At 42.9% G+C, this 25,247-nt stretch overlaps 1 protein-coding gene and 1 long non-coding RNA gene across 3 annotated transcripts in view; one reads left to right on the forward strand and one right to left on the reverse strand.

Annotated features, from left to right (window-relative positions):
• LOC310686438 overlaps positions 1-25,247 on the reverse strand; it is a 425,293-nt gene that overhangs the window by 29,500 nt on the left and 370,546 nt on the right. The window lies entirely within an intron of this gene.
• Positions 1,247-25,014, forward strand: UGDH (UDP-glucose 6-dehydrogenase). Of its 2 annotated transcripts, none has more exons than XM_083460019.1 (12): positions 1,247-2,666; positions 6,559-6,727; positions 9,298-9,399; positions 10,786-10,986; positions 11,125-11,322; positions 12,512-12,659; positions 13,160-13,254; positions 14,788-14,918; positions 17,660-17,793; positions 20,675-20,766; positions 20,872-20,982; positions 22,976-25,014. In XM_083460019.1, exons 2-12 carry the CDS (start codon positions 6,566-6,568, stop codon positions 23,084-23,086), a joined length of 1,485 nt encoding a protein of 494 aa, XP_083316145.1. In that variant the 5' UTR covers positions 1,247-2,666; positions 6,559-6,565; the 3' UTR covers positions 23,087-25,014. The 2 variants fall into 2 exon arrangements, with proteins under 2 accessions (XP_083316145.1, XP_083316146.1); XM_083460020.1 differs by having other exon boundaries at positions 1,478-1,530.

Below are 25,247 nucleotides of genomic sequence, written 5' to 3' on the forward strand. Positions count from 1 at the left end.
GGTACCTCGGGTTACATATGCTTCAGGTTACAGACTCCACTAACCCAGAAATAGTGCTTCAGGTTATGAACTTTGCTTCAGGATGAGAACAGAAATCGTGCTCCGGCAGCGCAGCAGCAGCAGGAGGCCCCATTAGCTAAAGTGGTGCTTCAGGTTAAGAACAGTTTCAGGTTAAGTACGGACCTCCGGAATGAATTAAGAATTCGGGAGCCAAGCCATTCAACTACCAAGGTACCACTGTATTTGAAAATGATTCCTAGATGGTATTTAACTCTCAGTAGGTTGGCTAAGATGTATAACATAGAATTGGATACGTGTTGGAAATGTAAAGAAATGGGAGGTACCCTTTTCATATGTGGTGGACATGCAGAAAGGTGAAAGAATATTGGGAAATTATTTATGATGAACTGAAAAAAATGTTTAAATTTGCCTTCCCCAAAAACCCAGTCCTTTTTGTTGGGAATAACCCAAGTAGAAATTCCTAGGTGCCAGTAGTTTATTTATGTATGCAACAACAAAAGCCTGTGTTTTGTTGGCCCAAAAAGAGGATTGGCAACTTAAAGATGTTAGAATATGCAGAACTTGCAGGTTTAACCCACAGATTAAGAGAGCAAGAACAACATATATTTAAAGTAGAGTGGAAAATATTTATTGAATATATGGAAAATAATTGTACACAGCTGAAAACGCTGGCAGCATTAAAATAAATCCAACAGAGTAAATAGTAACTGATTGATGTAAAAGTTTGAAAATTGATTTGAATGGTCATAGTAAAACATACAGGAAACCACGAACCATGGAAGGAGAAGCAAAGTCACTGGATGTTTCAAAGTTTGTAAAATGTTTAATTGGTTATGTAGCAAAAATGAAAACTCAAGAAAATAAAATACGTATATATAATAAACAGGCTTATAAATAAAGTTAAGACACACACATCCCATCCCACAAATGTATGCCTCCTCAAGTTAGGCGTGCACTCTCCATTACATTTGTATGTTTCCAATATTTTTAATTTTTTTGCTACTATAAAATACCGTGCTGAACTGTTTAAAAGTCTCTGATGATCCTTGAATCTTCCCGCCAGCCTTTCCTGGCGCGCCTTTGGAGAACCACTGACTCACACCCCGTTCACGCCGCATATTCAAAGCCACTCACTTCCCGCCCCCCTCGCACGCTAAGAATTCTGGGAGCTGTAGTTTGCCAGGGGTGCTCCTAACTGGGGTGAGGCTCCCGCTCCCCTCACGGAACTACCAATTCCCAGTGAAGAGAGAGATGTGGTGGTCAAGCCACTCCGGCCCCAGCCTCTTTTATCAAAAGGTCGCTGCGTATCCCGTTTCCCTAAGCAACACCTAATAAAAGCCTCCATAAAAAAATTAAAATAAAAGCGAGGCCATGAGAGTGGCGGCCGCAGACGGCTTCCTCCCCCCCCCCCGCCCCAAATGCTTTAATTTCCCCTCAAACGCGGCCTGTCTGGACGGAGGAACCGAGGCGCTCGCTCGCTCGGCCGTCCGGAGACGGAGAGCGCGTGAGGTAAACCCTGACCAGGCCCAGGAAAAGCCACGTCGCTGAGGCGGCGGGCCTGGGAAGATGGGCCGCGTAAGCGCTTCTCGTAGTCGCCGCAGCTTCAGGGCGCTCGCCTGGGTGTGCAGCAGGGATTTGAGGCCGAGCTCCGGGGCAGCAGCAGCAGCAGCAAGGCCGAAGCGGCCCCGGAGGCCTTGCCTGCCGCCACACCCAGCCCGCTTCCCTTAGCGCGGGAAGCCAGAGGCGACTAGGCCTCGGGCAGGGGCGTTTTCTTGGGCCTCCTCGTTGGGGGAGAAGGTAGAGGCCGGCTTGGGGGCCTCGGCCCAGCGTAACTGGGGAAACCTAGCCAAATGGGCGGGGTTTTAATTTTAATAATAAAAATATCAGCACCTTCGCCAGAGGAAGGAGGCGGAAGCGAGAGGCAGAATAAGAGACCCCGCTCGTCCCCTCAAGATCCTTGAGGACACCTCGCTCTCCCAAACGATTCCCACCCGCATTTTATGCTTCCCCATAAATCTCCCCGCCTCTTCTCTCTGGTAGGAGCTGCTCGCCTCCAAATACCTCCAGGCTCCAAAAATAAATCTCATTTCCCCTCACTGCCACCTATTTTCGTCCCTGATCCCTTGCATAGGCTTTGCTTTTCCTCCCTCCGAGATCCAGGGATCCTTCGCCGCCCGCCGCTCTCAGCCCCCCTGCGGATTTCTTCCAGCTCTCTCGCTCTTTTCCAGCCATCCCAGTACTGCTTTCCCAGTAACCCGCTTTCATTCATTCATTCATCCATCCATCCATCCTGCAAACTCCCAAACATGCCGGCGGAATCTTCCTTGGCTCTTCCGCAGCGCGAGATCTGCTAGCCCGATCGCCGCCTTCCTTTTTCGCTCCTCCCGGCCAGATCTTCGCCATCCTCCCGCCCCCGGGCCCCACTTTTCCCTCCCACTGCCCGGGCGGGAAAGGGGAGGGATCCGCCGCTGCCCTCCGGGGGGGAAATAGAGGAAAGCGGCTCTTTAAAAGCGGGGCGGCGCCGGCGCCTGGGATCCACTCGCCTGCTCGATCCCTGCCTGGCCGCATCCGCTCCTGTTCCGTCCAGCTGCGGCACAGCCTCCTTCGCTTCCTGCCCATCCAAGGCACCGGGACCGCGGATCGCTGTATGTATTCCTTTCCGTCTTTAAAATGTCTGCGGACTTTCTCCTCTTTGCTTTCCCGGGGTTGCTTTCCCCTCTTGCACAGGATGAAACCCTTTCACCAAAGCCTTTTTCTTACCGGACAAAGGGATCGTTTGATTTTGCAGGAGGTTTAAGGGTGTGTATTGCCTTGAGTTTCCGTGTACTGTATATTTCGGCTTTCGCTGATGTTAAATTTAATGTCTTTCCCTGGGAGCTTGCTGTTTAATCTAAGGCATGCCAGAGATACTCCCTTTTCAGAAGAAGACTAAGCCTGCCTTTGTCAGAGGGTTTGAATGACTCTTGTGGGAGGTTTTTTCCCAACCGCTTTCCAATGCTGCTTCCTCTATCGGTGCGTGGTATCCCTTACATGTACACACACAGGAATTTAAGACTCCAAATAACTTGAGACTTCAGTTCTTCTGAAAGCAGTTATTTCATAATTGCTCTGAAATGCTCCCATTGTCTCCTTACAGATGCTTGCATATAGATCTAGTGAGTCCGTTTTGGGGGTTTGTTAAAAATGGGGTTCCTCTTTAGAAGTATTCGAGAATAATTTATTTTGCACAAAGATCACTCCACCAGTCTGTGATCTGTATAAATTGATCTGGAATAACTTCCACAGCCACTTAATACTCTCTGTGTGCAAAATGTGTGTCTTCTGGAAGTCAATCAGGAGGCAATTTATAAGTTGCCACTACTAATTTTTAACAACACATCCCATTTTGCTATACTCATTCCTGAACTGTTCTTACTATAAATATTTACTTACATATGTATCCCACCTTTTCTCAAAGCTTCTCAGAACTCTACATGGAAGTTGCCGTGTTTTATCCTTAAAGCTACCCTGTTAAGCGAATTTGACTGAGAGTGACTGACCTGGTGGACTTTGTGACTAGGCAAGCATTTGAAGCCAGGTTTCTCCAATCCAGCACTCTTACTAACTCAAGTTCATATTGTAGCAAATGCTTCAATAATTATAGTGGCTTCTGGTCTATTTCTGGGCCCAGAATATTGGCGCCAGTGTTACCTTCAGACTGAGGCCTTTGCGATTTGGGACTGAGCTCCCTCTAGTACCTGAAAGGACATCTGCCTCCCTATCATCCTGCCCTTTTATGTTCAGATATTCTGCCTTCCTCTGGGTACACCCCCCCCCATATTCAAGACAGGGGCTTCTCAGTGGTGGCACCAGACCTATGGAATGCCCTTCCCAGAGAGGGGCACTAGGATGTGCCTCCTGTCTTTTGGCACCATTGAGGGATTTTGTACTGAGAGAGCAGCAATTCCACTAGCATAGCAGTGATATATCTTGTCCTTATAATTGGTATAGGATTGCTCTGCCCATGTTCTTTTGTTATATATAGTTAGCTCACTAGTTGGGCTCAGCCTCCCTTGCAATATAGGGAATAATAATGGACTTATCTTGAGATTGCTATAAGGATTACAGCTAGACGAGGCATGTGAAGTGCTTTGAACTCTTGGAATAATTATGCAAATGTGATTAGATAGATCCATAAAATATTAGCCATCGTTAGTATAGGCATTCCATACTTTTGAAACTGCATTCTCATGATTGGATACAGAGGTAAAAAAAGATAGAAGATTGTTCTTTTCACTGACTGTATGTTTTCAATGAGTCTTTCGCTGGAACATATGTTAGCATGCACACACACACACACACACACACCTTCTCCTGGTAGCTTGAATAATTTGATCAGCATAAGAATATAATATAAGAAGAGCTGGATCAAATTTAAGACAGCATCCTGTTCTCACAGTGAATGACCAGATGTCCATGGAAAGTCTGCAAATAGGACCCTAGTGCAGCAGCCGTTCCCCCCACTTGTGATTCACAGTACAGTGGTAAGTATGGAAGCTGGGAGAGAAAGCCAATCAAACCAGCCCCAAAACAAATTGCCTGAAGAAGGAAAACTGAGAAATGTTGTAATTTGAACGGTTTGGGGCATCTTCTGAGCGGCTAAGCCACAAGCAAGCACAAGGCAAACCAGTTCTTGAAATCCTCACATATTCGGTTGACTGTCTCTTGCACAACAGACCCCTTTCCTCATTCCATCCAAGTTCAATGATTCATTTTCCTCTGCTGGCAGGGGAAAAGATCCTGTTTCAGAGAGGCTTGTGTGTTTGCCAGTAGCTAACAACACTAATAACGGTTGACCTTAAAAACTTTTACTTCTATTTTCCTTAAGAAAAAAAACTCAGTATCTCTCCTATGTCAATTTGCCTGCAACCACACGGTGCCTGAGATTCTGTTCTGTTCCTTTATTTTATTTATTGCATTTATACCCTGCCTTTCCCCCCAAGAAGTTCAATGGTGCACATGGTTCCCCCATCTTCATTTAATCCCCACAACAGCCTTGTGAGGTAGGTTAGGCTGAGAGGTGGGCCACACAGTGAACTTCATGGCTAAGTGAGGATTTGAACCCTTGGGTAGTAGTCTGACACTCAACCACACTGGCTCTTTTTATTTCTCTCTGTAAGCCTGAAGAGCAACAATAACCCATTGCTAATATCACATCTTGAGAAAGGGGTTGAATGCTACTGTCATGTTCGGACCTTTTCTCCATACTCTTATCTTGAGCTGCCCATGTAAGCCTGCCTGGAGTTCTTCTGACATTCCCCTTGCAAGGTTTGTAACTCAGTCATCCTCCAGCAAGGCCTCTTGGGAGCATCAGCTGGTAATCTTATTTTGCGGCTACAATGCAGCTTTTGAATTTTTCTGTGAATATAGGCCCTTCACTCTAGCTGCTGGAGAAGCCTACAGTGTTTATCCAGGGGAGGAGGACTTGCAATGTACCATACTGTGGCTCTTTGCAAAGGCTGGTTCTCATCTAACAGGGCTGCAATTTTTTAAAAACCACTTGGTTAGCAACAGACACAACCTCATTTGTGCCTCTTTTCCTCCTACCAGTTATATGCCTGCCAGATCTCTCTTAATTCTGAAAACTCTTTTGCTCAGTGATTGTGTCCAGGAGAGACGTTGGGATTCTGGGGGAGGGAAGAGGGTTGATATTGTGCCAAAGGGGCCTCTCAGCACTTTTACATAGGTGCCTACCTTGTGCGTAGGTTTGGATTGCACAAATTCGGAGCCTACACACCTTGCACAAAGGCAAGAATAGAAATGTGATGACCAACGCATGAATGTTGGGCATGCTAGAGAGGCAGGGTCAGTTGGCATGATTGTGATATCCCACTTTTATAGGGAAAACCAGCAATTTGCAAGGACCACTGAGTCAGAGACCAATGGTGCATTCAGCCCCATCAGAATACTGACTGAGGACCACATGGGCAATTGCCATAGTGTTGCCTTGTTTCCCTGGCTGGGTAAGGGACAGTTTTATGACAGCTTGGGCGCCTTCATACTCCTAGTCTACTATAAGAAAAAAGATTAGGAGAGCAGTGTGCACAGAACTCTGTAGCTGCCATAGTGCAAGACTCGATTTCCCCAGCAGGGAAACATACAGTGCTCTTACAGCTGCGGGGTAGAGAAGCAGTATTTGTGAGCTATGTGGGTGAGGTAGCCCCCACAAATACTTGCCTGTGAAGCTGTTTAACGCTTTTCTACAACGGAGACACTTGTGTTTTCACTTGGTCTTGCTAGAAAAATGTTGCTGTCTTCATAATGATTCACAGATGTTGTTAAATGTCTTGCTGAGTTGGCGTAAGCCGGGCTTTAAAACGCTTCCAAATGGAGATGGAGAATGTTTTGTGCCATATTTACTGTGAATAAGTAGGAGCACTTAAGTATCCGAAAATGTTCCTTTTTAAATTTGTGCGCAATATAAGAATGTGACTGGGTTTTAGCGTTCACGGTAGTTTTAAACTGAACGTTTCCCAATTTTTTCTTCTTTCTCACCAGAACAATCATGTTTGAAATTAAGAAAATCTGCTGCATTGGTGCTGGTTATGTAGGTGGACCAACGTGTTCTGTCATTGCACATATGTGTCCGAAAATTAAGGTCACTGTTGTTGATGTCAATGAAGCTAGAATCAACGCATGGAATTCCGATACGCTTCCAATTTATGAGGTAACTGAATTTTAATGCTGCAGTTTTCCATTCTTACCTTACTATACTTGTCATGTCACATATCTCTTCTGGGCTGTATCTCATTGTTAGGTGCCTCCAAAAATGTGTGCTTCCTTTACTTTACTTTTCTTTTCTTTTCTTTTCTTTTTTCTTTTTCTGGTATTGCTATTCTTTAATGCTATTGTCAGTATTAGCATGTGTATCCCACTCTTCCTCCAAGGAGTTCAGGGTGGTCCCATTTTACCTTCACAACAGTCAAATGAACTGAGTAGAACGGAGCAATAGTGACTGACCCAAGGCCACTTAGTGAACTTCATGATGGAAGGGGAATTTAATAGTAATGTAATAGCAAAAGAGGAGGGCTTGGACAGTGACTAAGCAGTGAGTCATATGCAACACTTCTAAGAGCTTGAAATCATTTCTGCCCCTTTAAAGAGGTGCTTAACTTTGCGCTAGGAAACGGAGCACAACCAGCAACATATCACAGGATGAGTGTGGACTGCTCTCTTTTAGTTGCACAAGTAGCAGGAGGGAAACATAATTAAAACTGCAGGTGTGGACGCAGACTTGGAATTCAAAGGAAAAACTCTGGCCTTTTTTTTATGTGTAAGAGTCATATAACACATCCACGTCATTGAAAGGGTTGAGTTCCTTGATGTGGCTTAGCTCCCCGAGCCAGAAAAGTAGCCAAGTTTGTTTGTAGAAGGAACAAGAGACACTCAATGAGGCACAAAATTGATTTGAATGTTAATGGCTGGAAGTTGTTCCAAGTTTACAGGATTAGATGCTTCAGGACAGGGCATTAGATCTGGTTATTTTCAGGCTTCCCTAAAGAACATAACATTTTAGGAAAGATTATTCTTTTGCTAATTAGGGCCTGGGTTTGCCATTTGGTTATTTAAAATGAACATGCATTGCACATCCAGGAATTGCACAATTCTGTGAAGAGTCAGCATATTCTTTCTGATTGTAGAGCGGTGATTCAATTTTATCTACCTCACAAATGGTTTATTAATGGGAAACATGTCTGTTTCAAGACATGGGGAAGGGGTTGCCACTGACACATCAGAGCAGTGGTTAATGCTGTTTTAGGGTACACTGGCAGAAGCACAGCCATGTTTTTCAATAGAACATTGAATTATTGTTTCTGTTTAGAAAATTGCCGCAAATTGTGGCACAGAATTACACTAAATGACATGTTACTTTTAGTCAGTCTTCAAAAAGGGGTGGGGCACTTAAAATTCTGAGTTCCTTAAAATTACCGTATTTTTTGCTCTATAAGACTCACCTTTTCCCTCCTAAAAAGTAAGGGGAAATGTGTGTGCGTCTTATGGAGCGAATGCAGGCTGCTCAGCTATCGCTGAAGCCAGAACAGAAAGAGGGATTGCTGCTTTCACTGCGCAGCGATCCCTCTTGCTGTTCTGGCTTCTGAGATTCAGGATATTTTTTTTCTTGTTTTCCTCCTCCAAGAACTAGGTGCATCTTGTGGTCTGGTGCATCTTATAGAGCGAAAAATACAGTATTGAGATTTAAAGTGCTTCCTTGTTTTTTGAATATATGACCTGATAGGGTTGCTATCAAATGTTGTTGAGCTTTTTAAAGGAAACTCTTGACATTGTTGAGCTTCTTTTTACAAAAACTTGCCTAAAATCCAGGACAAAGCACCACCTTTGAAATCCCGGGGGAAACCAGACCTATGGCAGCCCTATGACCTGAATATGTTACTCTTGAAACAGCTGCTGGAGTTTATAGTTCAGGTTGCATCAGGTTGTAAATAATGGCAAGTGGCCTTTGTTAAAGCCCTGTTTCTCTGGATGAGTTAAATTTTAATCCAGAGTATAAAGTATATATACTGAGATGGATCAGTGGGAACTGGGTATGCTTCTTAATACAGTGGTACCTCGGGTTAAGTACTTAATTAATTCTGGAGGTCCGTTCTTAACTTGAAACTATTCTTAACCTGAAGCACCACTTTAGCTAATGGGGCCTCCTGCTGCTGCCGTGCCACCGGAGCACGATTTCTGTTCTCATCCTGAAGCAAAGTTCTTAACACGAGGTACTATTTCTGGGTTAGCGGAGTCTGTAACCTGAAGCGTATGTAACCCGAGGTACCACTGTACATGCCAGACATTGTGATTGGGTTTGCACAGAATACTAAACCATGTTTTAGGGTTGCGTGTACGAATTTATGCAAGCCCATCAGAGCCTCTGGCCTGAGCAGTCGCCTCTCCTCCTCCCACAGGGGCTGGGAGGAACAATGAGCCCAGGATTCAGTTTTGCTTTCCCTGATTCTTGACATTTTTATCTGCAGGCCAGAAATCCTGGTTTATAATAAACTCCAGTTAATTGGAAAACAAACCGACTTCACACCATGGTTCTGAAGTGGGCTTCTTTACCAAACTAGAATTTATTTTGAACAATGATTCCTGGTTTGTTCATGACCACAAGGCAAACGTTAGAACAAAATATCTTGATCAAAGGGTTTGGGGGTCTCTTATGGGGAATGCATGCTGCTTGTTCAGGTATAAAGCACATTTTAACCCTTAAATAACTTGCCAATATTTTTCCAGCCAGGGCTAAAAGAAGTGGTAGAATCCTGCAGAGGAAAGAATCTCTTTTTTTCTACCAGCATTGATGATGCCATCAGAGATGCTGATCTTGTGTTTATTTCTGTAAGTAATTACTTTCCTCCTTGAATAATGCTAGGGGCAGGAATTTTGGGAAGTGGGAGAAAACAGAGTCTCTTTCTCCATCTGTCTCAATAAGCTACTCTCAGCTGGCTGGTTCATGTTAGGGAGGGAGTGGTTTGCACAGATATACAAAAACCTTTCTGCCCTTTTTTGTGAGTTCCACAAGCACAAATATAAATAGTAGCAGCACTGACAATTTTGTGTGGTGCCTGCAGATTTAAATGGTAGAATAATTTTGCTTTCAGATAGGAGTTCTTCCTAGCCTTACCTGAAAATATCAAGGTTTAAATCTGGGACTTTTTGTGTGGAAAACATGTACTATACTCAGTCACTGAGTCATAGCCCATCCCATAAAAAGTGTTGGGGGTGAGGAGAGAATGCCCCGACTGGACTTTGAAAAATGAATTGCAGTTCTCATCTTGTTAACAGTATGTTCTAGATAATCAACAAATTGGAAATCAATGTTCAGAATTCTTTTTGTGTGTTGGGATTCAGACGATTCAGCTGCTGAAATGCATTCCTTTTCCTAATTTAAGAGAAAATGACTCAAAGGGTATGGAGAAGCAAAAAGAAATTTTGCCTCCAGAATAAAGATTTCAGAGCACTAAAGTTGAAGAGATGCCATGAATGGCCTTTTCATAAATTGGGCATGAGCTCAGGGATGCTTCTTTAGTAGCTGTGTTGTGATAGATGACTCTGCTAGCTCTTTCATTCACTGTGCCAGCCAGCAGCTGGATGAACAAATGGAACAGAAATCTCTCTATGTTGGGAGGAATTATATCGGCACTTCTTTTTCGTGGATGTAGCCATTCACATAAACTATTTTAAACTACTTTTTCTGTGAAGCCTGCCCCCACTCTCCAAACCTAGAAAGGGTTTTCTTCATTCAATAAATTAGGGTGCATGCAAGCTGTGTGACTATATGTGTTTCTGTGTTTCTTTGGGAGAGGTGGCCTGTTTCAAGAGGGAAAAAAAGAACAGCAGAGTCCTTATGTTGAGCAGGTGAGAGAGCTAGTCTGATCTCAAAGCTCTTGTAGACATTTGGCTTTGCCACATAATCTGCATTGAGCTGTGCTGAAGAGGCCTCTGGTGGAATCCCTGAAAATTCCTTCTTTGATTGCAGCTTAATAAATATACTCAGGCTGAATCCCTGCCTGATATTATTCCTCAAACACCAACTGAGATTGTAGGCTTGAAGGCAAATACACCACTGTAGCACCTATTTTAACATCTGGACTTTCAAATTTGGTTTCCTTAGTTAGCCAAAGTTGAATGAGAATTTTACATTAATATGACAGCCAAGAAAGGGGATATCAATGTTTTCTTCAACCTCCTAAATAAATGTCCTTTGCTTATACCTGCAACCAGGTTAATACCCCAACAAAGACCTATGGCATGGGAAAAGGTCGGGCAGCAGATCTGAAATACATTGAGGCGTGTGCGAGACGGATCGTGCAGAACTCAAACGGATACAAAATTGTGACTGAGAAAAGCACCGTCCCTGTCCGTGCTGCGGAGAGCATTCGTCGTATATTTGATGCCAACACGAAACCTAACTTAAATTTGCAGGTAAAATAACCATTTTGAATTGAGTGCATTTTCATCTCTCTCTTTTAATGCATTTGGGTTGGACTAGATAACCCTAGGGATGTCCCTTCCAACTTTATCATTCTGTGATTCAGATCAGTCTTTGGTCTTTGTGTGCAGGTTCTGTCTAACCCAGAATTCCTAGCTGAAGGCACAGCAATCAAAGACCTGAAGAATCCAGACCGTGTGCTGATTGGTGGAGATGAGACGCCCGAGGGTCAGAAAGCAGTTCGCGCTCTGTGTGCTGTCTATGAGCAGTGGGTGCCCAAAGAGAAAATTCTTACAACCAACACTTGGTCATCTGAACTTTCCAAACTGGTTGGTATCCTTCGAAATTCTGACATCAACAAAGTAGAGAAAGTATGAAGTATCGGCTTAGCAGTGTTAGATCTTTGGTATTTTGTTAGCCTCTGAAAAGCGCTGTTACAAAATATCAGAGAAGAAGCAAGTTTCATCTGTCTGTTTCCACAAAAAGGCTTTTGAACTGCACCACTGATTCAAACTCCCAAGGCATCATGCAAAGGTTGATGGCATCTGGGCAATATTTACATGGTGTGATTGTCTGTAGCATGTTGATCCCAAGTCCTTAGCTGCTTCATTCAAGACTGTGTGGCCCACTGGTCAGATCAGGGTAGCTAAGTCAGTAGCAGCCAGAGGCTCCTTAGTAGTAGCAGAGCAGCCCATGTGAATAAGCCTTGAAACTGCTGCCTTGGCTTGGGAAAATCCCACTGCTATTTACAGTCAAACCTCTGTTCCTGAATGCCTCCATTTTGGAATGTTTCGGCTCCTGAATGCCAAAACCCCGGAAGTAACTGCTCTGGTTTTCAAATGATTTTCAGAAGCCGAACATGCTACACGGCTTCTGTTTTCAGGTTCCCTACTGCATTGAGGCCTCCGCTTTCAGTTTGCGGTTTGTCAAACATTTCAGAAATCAAACGTTCGACAACCAAGGTTTGACTGTACCTTAAAGTTGATTTTGCTGATTGAGCACAAACTACCTGCCTTCATCAGAAGAATTTTGCAACAAGCCCTGTTTCATTTTGGTGGGGTTAGACAGTGCCTGTTAGAAAACCTAAAGCAAATTAAATCCAACACCAGGTGGGTTTATAAAGGAAGAGATCCGAAACAAGGGGCCTGTCACTGGCTCTCGTGGCTTTAGAAGTAAACTTGGCAATCAGTATCTCAGAATACTTATTGCTTTGTCCAGTGCCAAGTTACACTATCAGGTAATGTGATAAGACATATGTGCTTCTGGTATCGGGGAATTGTGTGGGGGACTGTGGTTCTGATAAAGAAGTCATTATGCTCCTATAAAGTAGCTATGTTCTAACATAGATGCAATACAATAAATAGCTTTGCTAATAAAGATATATGGATTTTCTAGGACCCACTTTCTAACATTCCGCTCCCATAATAGATGTACTGTCATACTTAATCTGTCATCCGCCATTAATTTCAGCAGAAAGTAACATTCTGAGGTTGTTTTTTGTTTCTTTTTCATCTCCAGGCAGCTAATGCTTTCCTCGCCCAGAGAATCAGCAGTATCAACTCCATAAGTGCTCTTTGTGAGGCAACAGGTGCGGATGTTGAAGAAGTTGCAAGAGCCATTGGAATGGACCAAAGGATTGGAAGTAAATTTCTGAAAGCCAGTGTTGGTAAATGCTCTCCTTCTTTCTCTCTTTCTGTCTTGGTTGTGACTTTTGGCAATATGGTGTTTAGACAACAGGCCTTTCTAAACATGAGTTTTGTGGCCTTCTTAAGTCTGGTCTTCAACCCAGATTTTTCTCAATAACAGTTGCCTTTTTTTTTTTTACCTTTTCCAAATGTGTAATTCTTTTTTTGGACTCTAGCTACAGAATCCTGCTTATTTTAACAGGACATAGAATGTTCTCGGGAGAGAAACTTCTTAAGCATATTCATTTATTTGGAAGGTTCTTAAAACTGGTCAGCATTGATCCTGAAGCAAATAATTTTTTGGGTTAGCTATTGCTGGATATAAAGGTACCTATCAGGTGTTTTTAAGGCTGCAAACACCTGGGTATAAGCTCCATTGAACTCTTTAGGGGTGTGCGTCTCATTAAATGTACCTAGGATCAGAGTGCACAAAGAGAAATCATACAAGTGGAGTAATGAGGTTTCTTCCTCCCCCATACAGGATTTGGTGGGAGCTGTTTTCAAAAAGATGTTCTGAATTTGGTTTATCTCTGTGAGGCTCTGAACTTGTCAGAAGTCGCTCGTTACTGGCAACAGGTAAGAATGTATGCAGTGGAAATTAAATCACTTAATTATTCTCCTCCCTTGTTAGCAAGAGTTTTGTTAGAACTGAGAATAGCATCTATTTTCACATCACTAATACTTTTGTTAATACCCCTTTTGCTGCTTTTCAGGACCAAATTATTTATCACTTTTGAGTCCCAATTGGGAAGAAAAACTATTTTCAAATATAGCAACATTTTCATTCATTTATATAGCTTTGGGATTGAGTGACAGTCTTACATCAAATACATTGCTTGGAAATAAGTCCTATTGAAGCCAACAGGGCACTGCACAGTAAGGACTGATGTAGATATACCTGGATGAGCACTTTGGAAAATTGGACAAGTCTTTTAGGCAGCAAGGAAACTACCCAAGGGAAGCAAGTAGCTGGAGTGCCCGTAGAGAATTCGTGGATTTGGCAATGGGTTCTATAATTCTATAAAGTAAAAATCCAGAGATACAAAGTTCAGGGTTAGCATGGAGAAGGAGAAGCCAGTATACAACAGAATCTGACCAGCAATTGCTTAGGGTGAAGCTGACAACCTAAGCAGTCTGCTTCACCCAACTACAAAAGTAGTCCCGGAAATCAAATGTGCCTAGTTCTGATTCTTTCTGAAAGTCAGACTTCCCAGAGGGTAGGACATAGGCCACTAGTGATCCATTTTTTTCCACTTGCAGAAATTGGTAGGGAGGAGGAAGCTAGGGCCCCAGGAAATTTGACCTCTTGGTGTGGAATGGGCCTCTGGCACTGGGGAGGAAGCAGATTTCTACAACCAAAGGTCCTACAGGCTTGAAATAATCACAAGATTGGCTTTTTCTCGTATTGGGTTCAGAAATTAACTAGCCTCATTGGCCTTTTCATTGTTATTTTTTAAGAGCATGGGTTGGATCCAGACTATTAGTTGAACTTAAGTCACATTGAAATCAGCGACACAGGTTAGTCATGATTTAACTGCTCTCATTCAAATCTATAGGACATAAGTGCAACTAACTGAAGACTAGATCCAGCCTCCTGCTTCTAAGCCATGTTGTAGAGAAACATTTGAAAATGCTGAGTGATGAAGAGTGGGAGTTTGGTGGTCATTTCTGCTACCTGGAATCCCCATCATGGCCTTCTGTGATCAAACCAGAATAGCTGCTTTGCTGCCGTGATATTGCTCCTTACTTTAAAATAGCCATTTTAGACCAAATATGACTAGGAAGAATATGTACATTAATGCAGAATAAGCACATGTGTACATGTAATTGATCTGCATGCATTTTCTTTATCCTTTGGCATTTGAGATCCTGCGCACTCCTTTTATCAAGCGCAGACTCATGGAAATTACTACTAACATTGCATTACCATTGATATAGATTCAGTTAGGTAGCCGTGTTGGTCTGACGCAGTCGAAATGTAACTGAAGAAGTGTGCATGCGCACGAAAGCTTATACCAAGAACAAACTTAGTTGGTCTCCAAGGTGCTACTGGACAATTTTTTTATATATTACCATTTATGTGGCTCTCTGCATCCAATCCAATTGTAGGTGATCGACATGAACGACTATCAGAGGAGAAGATTTGCTTCTCGGATCATCGACAGCTTGTTTAACACTGTCACCGACAAGAAGATTGCTATTTTGGGATTTGCATTCAAGAAAGACACCGGAGACACAAGGTAACACAACGTGAGCTCAAGCCGCAATTGTAAAAGTTACCCGTTCTCTGAGCTGCTTCATGACATGAGCCAAAACAGACCCAACCTGCGTTCAGAGGAAAACAGGACACTGTTCCCAAAATAAATGCCAAAGATTGTACCCTAAGGTGTTGCACTGATATAAAGCTTCCATCAGCAGAGTGAAGAGGGGAGCTGTTTTCAGCACATTCTCTAAATTTGCTCCGGAAGAAAGCCCTTGAGGAAGATGTGGGTGAGTGGGTGTGCTCAGGGGGCTGTTGGAGGGAGGGGAAACTGCTGGTGACAGCTGCTTTCCATTCTGCTGACAGAAGTCTTCCCCCCCCCCCAGTGGAGCAACACTGTTGCATACAACCTCAATAACTTGTTTACTACTGCAGTATTGCCCATCTTTCTATTCAAAAGGCTCTTTGTTTTTGAACGAGGTCCCTTTAACAGTCTTGCTGCATAACCCATGGACATTCTCAGTTGCGTGAACTTTAAAATCTCTTTTCCAAGCAGCGATGTAGCTTATGGAGAGGAGAACTCCACAGGTAAAGGAATATGCCGTATGAGTCTCTGCTTCTCCCACTGATTCACTGGAGGAGAAACCCTTGCATGTTGGGGAACTCCTCTACCAGTTCTGAAAACATTGGATGGGGCATGTGGGACTGTGCCACAATGGGGAATGGCAGTTACCTGGGATGCTCCCATGTCCCAAGGAGAGACGGTTGTGCTCACCAACTTTCTCCCCCTGACCCTCGATTGGTTGAGTCAGGGAATTCCCCCTCTTTCATCTTTCTGGCCCTCACTTTTGACTCTAGAGAGAGTTGTGCAGTTGGCGCATGTTGCAACAAGCTTGCGCCTTGAGACACAGGTTTCTCTGAATCCGAGTTTCTCCCTAAAGGGGGCAATTTGCAGGAAACGGTTGCTAAATTCTCACAGGCCCATTGATCTCCTGTGACCCATTTCCCTTTGGGGTTTTCTTGCAGCCACTTACCCATGCCCCCTGGGCAGTCTCCAGCCTCATTGGCCCACCCATCAATCATCCCTGTAACCCAGAGGGATATGTTGCATAGAGATTCCCAAAAATGGGGAGAGGTTCCGACTCAAGGTGGAAATTCTGCCCTATTAAAGAGGGGGTTTTTTCTGGCCAGAATTCCAAGAACTGCACAACTAGTTCCTTGTGCCCTAGGACTTGTCTTAAACAGTAGCCCGCTCCTGCAGACACTTGTGCAAACTGCTTTTGAAACCAAGGTGACTTTTAGAAGTAATTTGTGCTATGGCATGGAGCTGGGTTGCTTTTTAAAGAAAATAACAAGATTTAAAAAATCCCACTAGGTATGTCCAAGCCCTAGGTGCCCGTGGAAGTACTTTTTGCATTCTGCTCTTTGTAGGTTCTATTTTTATGGGTTCGAAATGTCATCTATAGGACTCTGAGAACTAGAAACTTTCTTGTTATAACATGAAAAAAAGAAGGTTGTGATAATTAAGAATGGGAATTCTGTGGCAGACACCAGTTTCTAGTGAACAAAAGGGTAACTTTCCTGGTTTTGAGTTAATGATACAAGCCAGGTAATTGGATAACAAGTTATCTGATAGGATAGATAATTTCCCCTTGACCTGTTAAATTGATGGAAGTTTCTTATTTACCCGAGCTTAGCTTATTTGGAGCTCTGATTTATCTGCCCAGCAATTGTTCTTGGCTTGTGGTGAGTTCAATGCACATTTAAAGCTGGCTGTGCAGACAGATGTTCATCCAGTTGCTCAGTAGTGCAGCTTGATTGAGTTTTAGTGCTACAGACCTCACAAAAGATCAAAAACCAGTCTGATGGGGCAACGGACCATACAGTGGAAGCTTAACTGTGTATCCAGTTGTAATGCAGTGAAAAACAGATTTTGGTCATATAAACAGGTGACGTGGAAGATCAGATTTGGCACAAGTTAAAAGGGGGGTTTAATTAAGGCTCCTGTTAAGACAGTGGAATATTATGAGACAGAGAGAGGGAGACACAGAGGAGGAGGGAGTTGTATTTTTAAAAAAAGTTCTGGAGACACTGGCTCTAATATAATGTAGTTTCTGTACAGTCTGGAGCTAATTTGCCATCTGATAACTTCTTTTCTAGTTACCTTTGGCCTGGAGTGGCCCTTCTCTGTTTATGGCTTTGGGATTAACAGAGTAAGCCAAGGCCATGACTCAGCAGTAATTCCCTGATTTTACCGTTTGAGGTGACAAAAACTCTGTTAACCACAGCTTTTAAGAGGAAAAGATGGCATTTTTTTGAGACCTTTACAGTGCAGAATGGCAAGCTTGGAAAAATGTTGTGGCAAGGAGGGAAAAGCTGGTGAAAAGCTGTGTTTTGTTTCTATTCCTTGTTTATTCATTTGGTTTTGCTAGTAGCGAAACCTTACAATATAAGACTTACTCTTGCAAGATAAGACTATGACAACAAGGGACACAGTTTCCCCAGGTTTGTCCGATCATGATGATCATGTAAATGATTTGATTTCCGGGAGGCTTCAGATGCCAAATTTATAGTGCTAGCCTTTGTCTGTTTACTTGGAAATAAAGTTTCACTGTGTTCAAGGGAACTGACTCCTTAGTAAGTTAAGATCCTGTAGGACACCAACTACCTCCTGCCCACTTGCATTCCACAAATCACATTGCAGCTTGTAGTTACCAAATGCAACTTTCTCATGAAGCCTTCTCAGTAAAAAGCTGATGGGGTTGTTGTTTTTTTCTGTAGAGAGTCCTCCAGCATCTACATCAGCAAGTATTTAATGGATGAAGGAGCGAAACTTCATATCTACGACCCTAAAGTGCTAAAGGAACAAATCATTCTAGATCTTTCTCATCCAGGTGTATCTGAAGATGATCAAGGTGAGTGGGGCTTGCTTTTTACAAGCTCCTCCAGCTCTGACGGTATAGGCTTGTCTGTACAATAAAAACAAGCTACTCTTCTTCTTCTTTGGCGATCACTCGTAGCCGATTGTCTTCCATGAACACAGTCTTAACAGTGAGCCTCTAAGTGACCGTGGAGGCTAATTCTGGATCCACACATCCTTCCACAGTGTGGACATAGGTTTCTGGGCAGGAGTTGATCACAGGTGAGGGTTTGCCAAGCATGCCTTCCTCCTAGCACACTTCTCCCTTTTGTCCTGAGTTTCAGTGTCTTCAAAGTCCATGTCATCTTTGGTAAAGGCTGTTTTCCAACTGGAGCGCTCACAGGCCAGTGTTTCCCAGTTATCAGTGGGAAACCCTTAAAAACAGTAGCAAAACCTAGAGCATGTTCCTCCTTCCATCTAGTGCAGGACATTTTGGAGTAAAGCTGTTTAAGAGTCAGAAGTGAAGAACACCGATGTGTCTCTTTCAAGAGGTAGTTTCGCAGGACTGAGGCATAAACTGGAAAACTCCTGTTCCTTACTGCTGACAACTCAAATGCTCAAATGGAACAGGCCTCCCATTGATAACCATAAAAGGCAAGCGAGCTGATTTGTTAGGCTGTAATTAAAGTTGAGTTTGACCAGACTGCAGGATGTAGTGGAAGACAGGAGTGCCTGGCATGCTCTGGTCCAAGGGGTCACAAAGATTCAGACATGACTAAACAACAACAAATTAAAGTTGTAGGTAGGCTGTGTATCTGTGGAAAGTGGGGTTGGGGCAGTTCATAGTATGGCATGTGGGGTCCAGAGAATCTCATTTTTTTGAGTTTTAAAGCACGTTTCTAGCCCTCATCACTATACAGTTGAGCTTGATAGTGTATAGGGAATGTCTGATGAAATGCTGGGTGTCAGAGGAGTTGCTGAATAAGATTTTCAGCACTTGAAGTGTTCTGCAGCCAAAATTCAGCCATCCTCAGTGCTCAGCTTTAGTTACTGATTTATTAGTACAGAGTACACAGAGTCCTGACTGTAACTGCATACTGAACTATAATAGCAGAGATCGCAGTCAAAGTCCTTTATGCTTTCTAAGTGCAGAATAATCCTAGGCTGTCACTGTACTACGACTAGAAAGACGGTGCTGCTGAACTGGTGGGACAGCTGCCGTCACCAGTGTGTGCTCAGCCTGGAAAAGGAGGGGCAAAATGCACAACTAGAAAATGCACATGGCAGGGAAACAGCAGGCATGTCCCCAGTGTCCCTGGAAACTGCCAGTGCCCACCAGTCGGGGACTGTCCTACTGCCAATATCCAGATACTGCCCATACATTGGGTAGGTGGGGGTTATGAATTCTCCACAACTGATACACACACATGCCAGCATCGACACATAAGCATCACACAGGATCATACTGCGATGCCCCCATTCCATCAGCCCCAATGGCACAGTAACCAACAAGCCCAGCTGCTCCCAGTCCCCAGGCAGCCCTCCAGGCAGGGGTGTGGAGCTCCTCCTATGCCTTTACCATCTCTGCTTTCAAGCCCAAAGGGGGGAGGAAGAATCACCACCCAACACCCACGTAGTTTCCTGGCCGGTATGCCTTCAGACATCACACACAGCCGTTCTGGGCCAAGAGTTCAAGACCAGCCTGTGGAATGGTTGGCAGCATGTTCCATCAGTGCATCTGAAGCCTAGCCATCACAGCAGCGAGATGAGCGCCACACACCACAGTCAAATTTGACTGGAATTAACTGTCATGGGGTCCTTTACAGCAGCAGTGTATTTGGCCTTGATTTAAAACATTTTCATCCTCTCCTTCAGCCAGAAAAAGCCTCCCCAAGTGGCTTACACGGGTCACTGTGGTTTGTTTTTGCCAGCAATATAGACCCTGTGCCAGCAAATGTTTGGCATAAAATGGTGCCACAAATCTCTGATTGAAATCAATTCACAGGGAGAATACTATGAAGATGATGTACAGGTGGCATCAAACCCCGACAAAACTTGCCAAAGTGTATAAAAACAGATCACCCATGTGTTGGAAATGTAAAAAAGAGAAAGGGCCCTATCTACACGTGGTGGAATTGTATAGAAATCCATGAATTTTGGAATAATATATACAAGGAACTCAAAAAAACTACTTAAACTTAATTTTTAAAAAAGACCGGAAATTTTCCTCCTAAGCATGCTGCCAAAGCAACTTGGAAAATCAAAAAGACCATTGACCATGTATGGGATAACAGCTGCCAGAATATTAGTGGCAAGAAACTGGAAGTCAATCAATACCCAGTATAATGGATTGGCAGAATCTAATGGTGGAATACCTGCAGCTAGCAAAGATGACAGAAAGAGTTAGAGGTCAGACAAAACAGAGAGACTATAAGGAATGGAGAATATATAAAGAATACTTAGAAAATTATGGTATAAACAGAAATCTGGCAGAATTAGACTGATCCTTGAAATTCATAAAATGTAACTGAGGTATAATGAAAAATCACAAGAAACAGGTAACTGCTATATAATGTATATAACAGATAAAGTACAATGAGAATACTTGGAAGTCTTTTTAAATGTTTGCAGCACTTTTTATTTCTAATTGTGTGAATAATCAATGTATTAACAAAATACTTAATGTTGAGGAATTCCATAATTACGTATGTTTTTTCTTGTCTTTTTTCCTTGATTTTTATACACTTGTCCTTATCTTGCGTCTTTCTTTCTTTCTTTCTTTCTTTCTTTCTTTCTTTCTTTCTTTCTTATGTTGTAAGCTTGTAATGGCAAATACTGTCTGGATGTATTTATTTTAACTCAATAAAGATTGACTAAAAAAAAATAAATGAAATCAATTCACAGTCCTGCTGTTTCTCTCCCTCCCTGCTCCTTAGTGTCTCGACTGGTCACCATTAGCAAAGACCCATATGAAGCCTCTGATGGAGCCCATGCCCTAGTTATCTGCACCGAGTGGGACATGTTTAAGGTAAACAGAGTGCCATTTAGCAACATTCAGAAGAACCAGGGCTAGCAACTGCCATCCCTGAAACAGTCTCTGAGTTGTTGGGTTTTTTTTAATATATGTATATAGGAGCTGGATTACGAGCGAATTCACAAAAAGATGTTGAAGCCAGCGTTCATCTTTGATGGCAGAAGAGTCCTTGATGACCTTCATAATGAATTGCAGGGCATTGGCTTCCAGGTAAGTTTTTCTTTTGCCCATCCACTAATTCATATTAAAAGCCTTGCATGGTTTTAGAGGGAAGCAGAGCAAGGATTTGTGCAATCCCTACACCATCATGGCCTCTTTTGGTATTAATCTGAGTGTACTGAGATTGCTGTGTATTTTCTAGGCTTTATAGAATCATACAGTTAGAAGGGATCCTGGGGGTCATCTAGACCCACCCCCTGCAATGTGGGGATCTCCGCTAAAGCATCTATGACAGATGGCCATTCAACCTCCAATGAAGGAGAATCCACCACCTTCCAAGGGAGTCCATCTACTGTCGGAACAGTTCTTACCATCCGAAAGTTATTCCTGATGTTTATTTGGAATCTCCTTTCTTGTAACTTGAAGCCATATGATAAGTCAGAACATAGAAATGATTACCCGTGTTGTTCCAGGCAGGTATTGGTTTGTAGGATGTTGGTGGACCTGGACAGTATCTTGGGCAATACATACCTTAGGCTGCATACTGTGGTGGCGCCTTGGGCCATGCCAGAGTCTTCAGCAGCAGTGAATTACACTTATCTGTGGAGATACCTTTGCACAAACCTTGAGTCATCCCTAGATGTAGCTAAGTTACTTGGTCTAAACCACTGAGCCTCTTAAGCTTGCCAGTGGTTTGAATCCCTGTGATGGGGTGAGCTCCTGTTGCTGTGTCCCAGTTCCTGCCAGCCTAGCAGTTCAAAAGCATGCCAGTGCAAGTAGATAAATAGGTATCACTGCGGCGGGAAGGTAAACGGTGTTTCTGTACACTCTTGACTTCTGTCACGGTGTCTCATTGCGCAAGAAGTGGTTTAGTCATGCTGGCCACATGACCCGGAAAGCTGTCTGTGGACAAACACCAACTCCCTCGGCCTAAAAGCAAGATGAGTGCCACAACCCTGTAGGCACCTTTGACTGGACTTAACTGTCTAGGGGTCCTTTACCTTACCTTGTCATGAACTTGCATGCTTTTGTCCTAAAAGTTGCCAATATTCTGAGTTACTGAAGTGGGGGGGGGGGGACCAGCTTCGCAAGGTTTTTGTCCAGATCAAATTGGCTAGAAAACCGGGTTATTTATCATTTATTATCTTAGTTGTTAAATTTCTATACTGCCCTTCATCCAAGGATCACATGTTCTTTCAATATAAAAGCACAATCTGGAGATCATATTCCTGTCTCAGGTGTGCCTGCTTGATTTGGGGCGAACCATTGTCTGCATTACGTAGGTCGATCTGATCTGCGTGGTCCTGATTTTGGGTGGGGGACAGAAGTAAATTGTGTTTAGCTCCCTCATTATACCATTGTAAGGATCTTAATACACCTTGTGAGAATGAGAACCAGCCTAAGGCATTCATACAACCTCCCTGTCTTTGCAACATTTATCTGGCATAGAAGGCAATAGTTGTGGAATATTCTGGTTCAGATATCTGAAGGAAAGATGTCCCTGAACTCTAGATACTGAAACCTTTCTGTAGCACTAGCAACATTTAGGATAACGGAATTCCTACATTTTAAAACAAGGGATCTTCTATATGCACTAATCAGAACCTGGTAGAAACACACAAACCTAGGCATGTTCTCAGTCTTAGCACATTAGAGATGTTGGGGCTGGGAGGGAAGTTTATGCCTGAACTGGCCCAAGAGGACCGTGTGACTTCAGAAGGCACTTGTGAAATCCCATTTTGGGTCCTAACATCATTTTGGGAACACCAGCGGTTGTATACTTTGCCTGACTTAACCTCCCTATAAAAAATTCCTTCCAGTAGCACCTTAAAGACCAACTAAGTTAGTTCTTGGTATGAGCTTTCGTGTGCATGCACACTTCTTCAGATATCTGAAGAAGTGTGCATGCACACGAAAGCTCATACCAAGAACTAACTTAGTTGGTCTTTAAGGTGCTACTGGAAGGAATTTTTTATTTTGACTATGGCAGACCAACACGGCTACCTATCTACTACTTAACCTCCCTATGTTTTGTTCCCTTCAGATTGAGACAATTGGGAAGAAGGTGTCGGCAAAAAGGATTCCGTTTGCTTCTTCATGTGACATACCAAAGTTTAGCTTGCAAGATCCTCCTCTCAAGAAGCCAAGGGTATAGGTTTCAATTGTCACAGAAGGGCTCTTCCCATGTGAGCTGTAAACCAGCATGAATTAAAACAAAAAAGGGGGAAAATGGGACACAATGGCGCCAAAGTTAAGTGCTTGTCCTTTTGATATCAATGGGACAGGTAATCATGTTCTCAAATATTTCCTTTTGAGATCAACAGGACTAAAAAGTACTTAACTCTGACTGAATCATGCTGAATATTTTCTCATAATGAAGACATTTTTTTCAATAATAGCATTGTAGCTGGGACATTTCAATCCAGAATCTGTTTTATAATCTCTATTTTTATAATACTGGAACTTTTGTCATTGAAGTGAAAAACTGTACAGTCATAGATGATTTTAGTAATTTTTATATATATAAAAACTCAGCTTCAACCTTCCAAGACTTCCTACTCTGTGAGGTTTACAAACTGCACTTTAAATTTTTATGATGTATGTTGCAGTCCAAAAGAAAAAGGGATTTTCCCATCTTGTTTGATACACTAATCTGTACTATGCCATGCAACATTGCTCATTTTAATTTGACTCTAGGCAGGTGTGGGCAGCTTGCTCAAGGATAGCTTTTCTTTTTACCATAATAAGTGAACCACGGGACTCAAAAGAAGGTCTGTTGCTCCCATGAAACACCACATCTTCCTATTTTGGTGTTGGGATGGCTGCAGAGATGGGTTTTTGGGATCAGAAAGCAGCCTGAGGTCAATACATCCCTTGTGGTAATGTTATAATAAAATCAATGATTGATTATTTGTTATCCTGAGACTTGCTGCCTGGGACAAGCTGCCTCATTCCTACCCTATCCTTTCAGCAGCAGGTTCTTGTCTATAAAATAACATGCCCCTATAGAAGTGTAGAACTGGCTGAAAATATGGTACTAAGCAGTATATGAATCATATGCAATATAACTTTACAAACCTGAGAGCCCTATTAAAGAGGAATGGTCTGGATATGTGCTCTATATTTTGCAAACTGTTCTACCATTACAGCACGACTGTAACTAGCCACAGACCTGATCATCAGAAGTCATTAAAAACCCTCCCAAGGCAAGCAGGCAGATAAGCTTTTTATAACATGGAATCTGTACTTTATTCTCTTAGGTACACAAGTATGGGCTAGTAGCTTTTACAGCCTCCGCTGAAAGTTAGAGAATAAGGAAGTTTTCACTTCCCGATTGTAACCAAAAGCTGCTTCTATTTGGTTTCAACAACTTCAGAAATAAAAGTGTTTTTTCCAAGTTTCTGCAGTGGCTCTGAAGTCAAATCCCTATTACAGCAAATGCTGTCTTTACTAGAAGATCACACCAGGTCCCGTTCTCTCTAGATCATAGATTTAATTTTACTAGAGCAAGGGTTCTTAAAGTGAAAGCTCTGCATGTTGGTAAAAACAGGCGGATTCCTCCTTTCCCCATTACCAGGGCATTGAGCTAGGAAGCGGAATTCCAATCAGCGCATTGTTAGTGGCTCTTTAATCTACACCCCCAATTCTGTTCAACTAGCTAAAAGTCATACAACGGCCACCTGTTTTTAATTGTTTTTTGGGCTTCCTACATTCTTATACTTTGGAAGTAGAAGCAGAGCAAAAGCTCACAATCCTTCCTCTTTCCTTCGATCAACTGCAAGCACTGCTCCCTAGAACTGCCTTTCTGGCAAAACAGTCTCCCAAACCATTTTCATTAACATATTTTTTTGCATTAAGTCCAATTTCTGGAAGGGACATCACTCATAAAGCAACCGCGTATCATTCATGACTGCCGTGAAACACAGTGGTTTCCCACTGCTGTTTCAACACTTAACGCTCAAGAATATTGCCAGAACAAAAAGTTCACAGAGTTCCAGCAGAACAGAACCTTATGTCATATATTATAATTGCTTACTACCTCACTGTGATTACAAAAATAAATCTTTGTCTACTCATTGGTAACAGTCTACTGTGATGCTTAGCTTTTTCCAGTATTATGTTGGTTCTATTAAATACCTTTGGGGCAGGGGGGACATTCCCAGCGTGAGATATATAATGAAAACCATGGTATTCCTCCCAGCCCTAAAAAGGATCGATAAGGATGCTAAATATTAATGCGGCATAACCTTCAAATGACACCATGCTGTTGTGAATCTTTTGAAGGGTTTCTGCAGTCCCACCCCACAATGAACAGA

Source organism: Podarcis liolepis (assembly GCF_965112155.1).
Source record: "Podarcis liolepis genome assembly, chromosome: 9".
NCBI classification, from domain to species: domain Eukaryota; kingdom Metazoa; phylum Chordata; class Lepidosauria; order Squamata; family Lacertidae; genus Podarcis; species Podarcis liolepis.

Bases quoted from the DNA above. Each gene is read 5' to 3' on its own strand.
- UGDH (XM_083460019.1), top strand. From the start codon at position 6,566: ATGTTTGAAATTAAGAAAATCTGCTGCATTGGTGCTGGTTATGTAGGT. The intron at 13,255-14,787 runs GTAAGAATGTAT...ATCCAATTGTAG, and splicing joins TCGCTCGTTACTGGCAACAG to GTGATCGACATGAACGACTA. The intron at 20,767-20,871 runs GTAAACAGAGTG...ATATGTATATAG, and splicing joins CCGAGTGGGACATGTTTAAG to GAGCTGGATTACGAGCGAAT.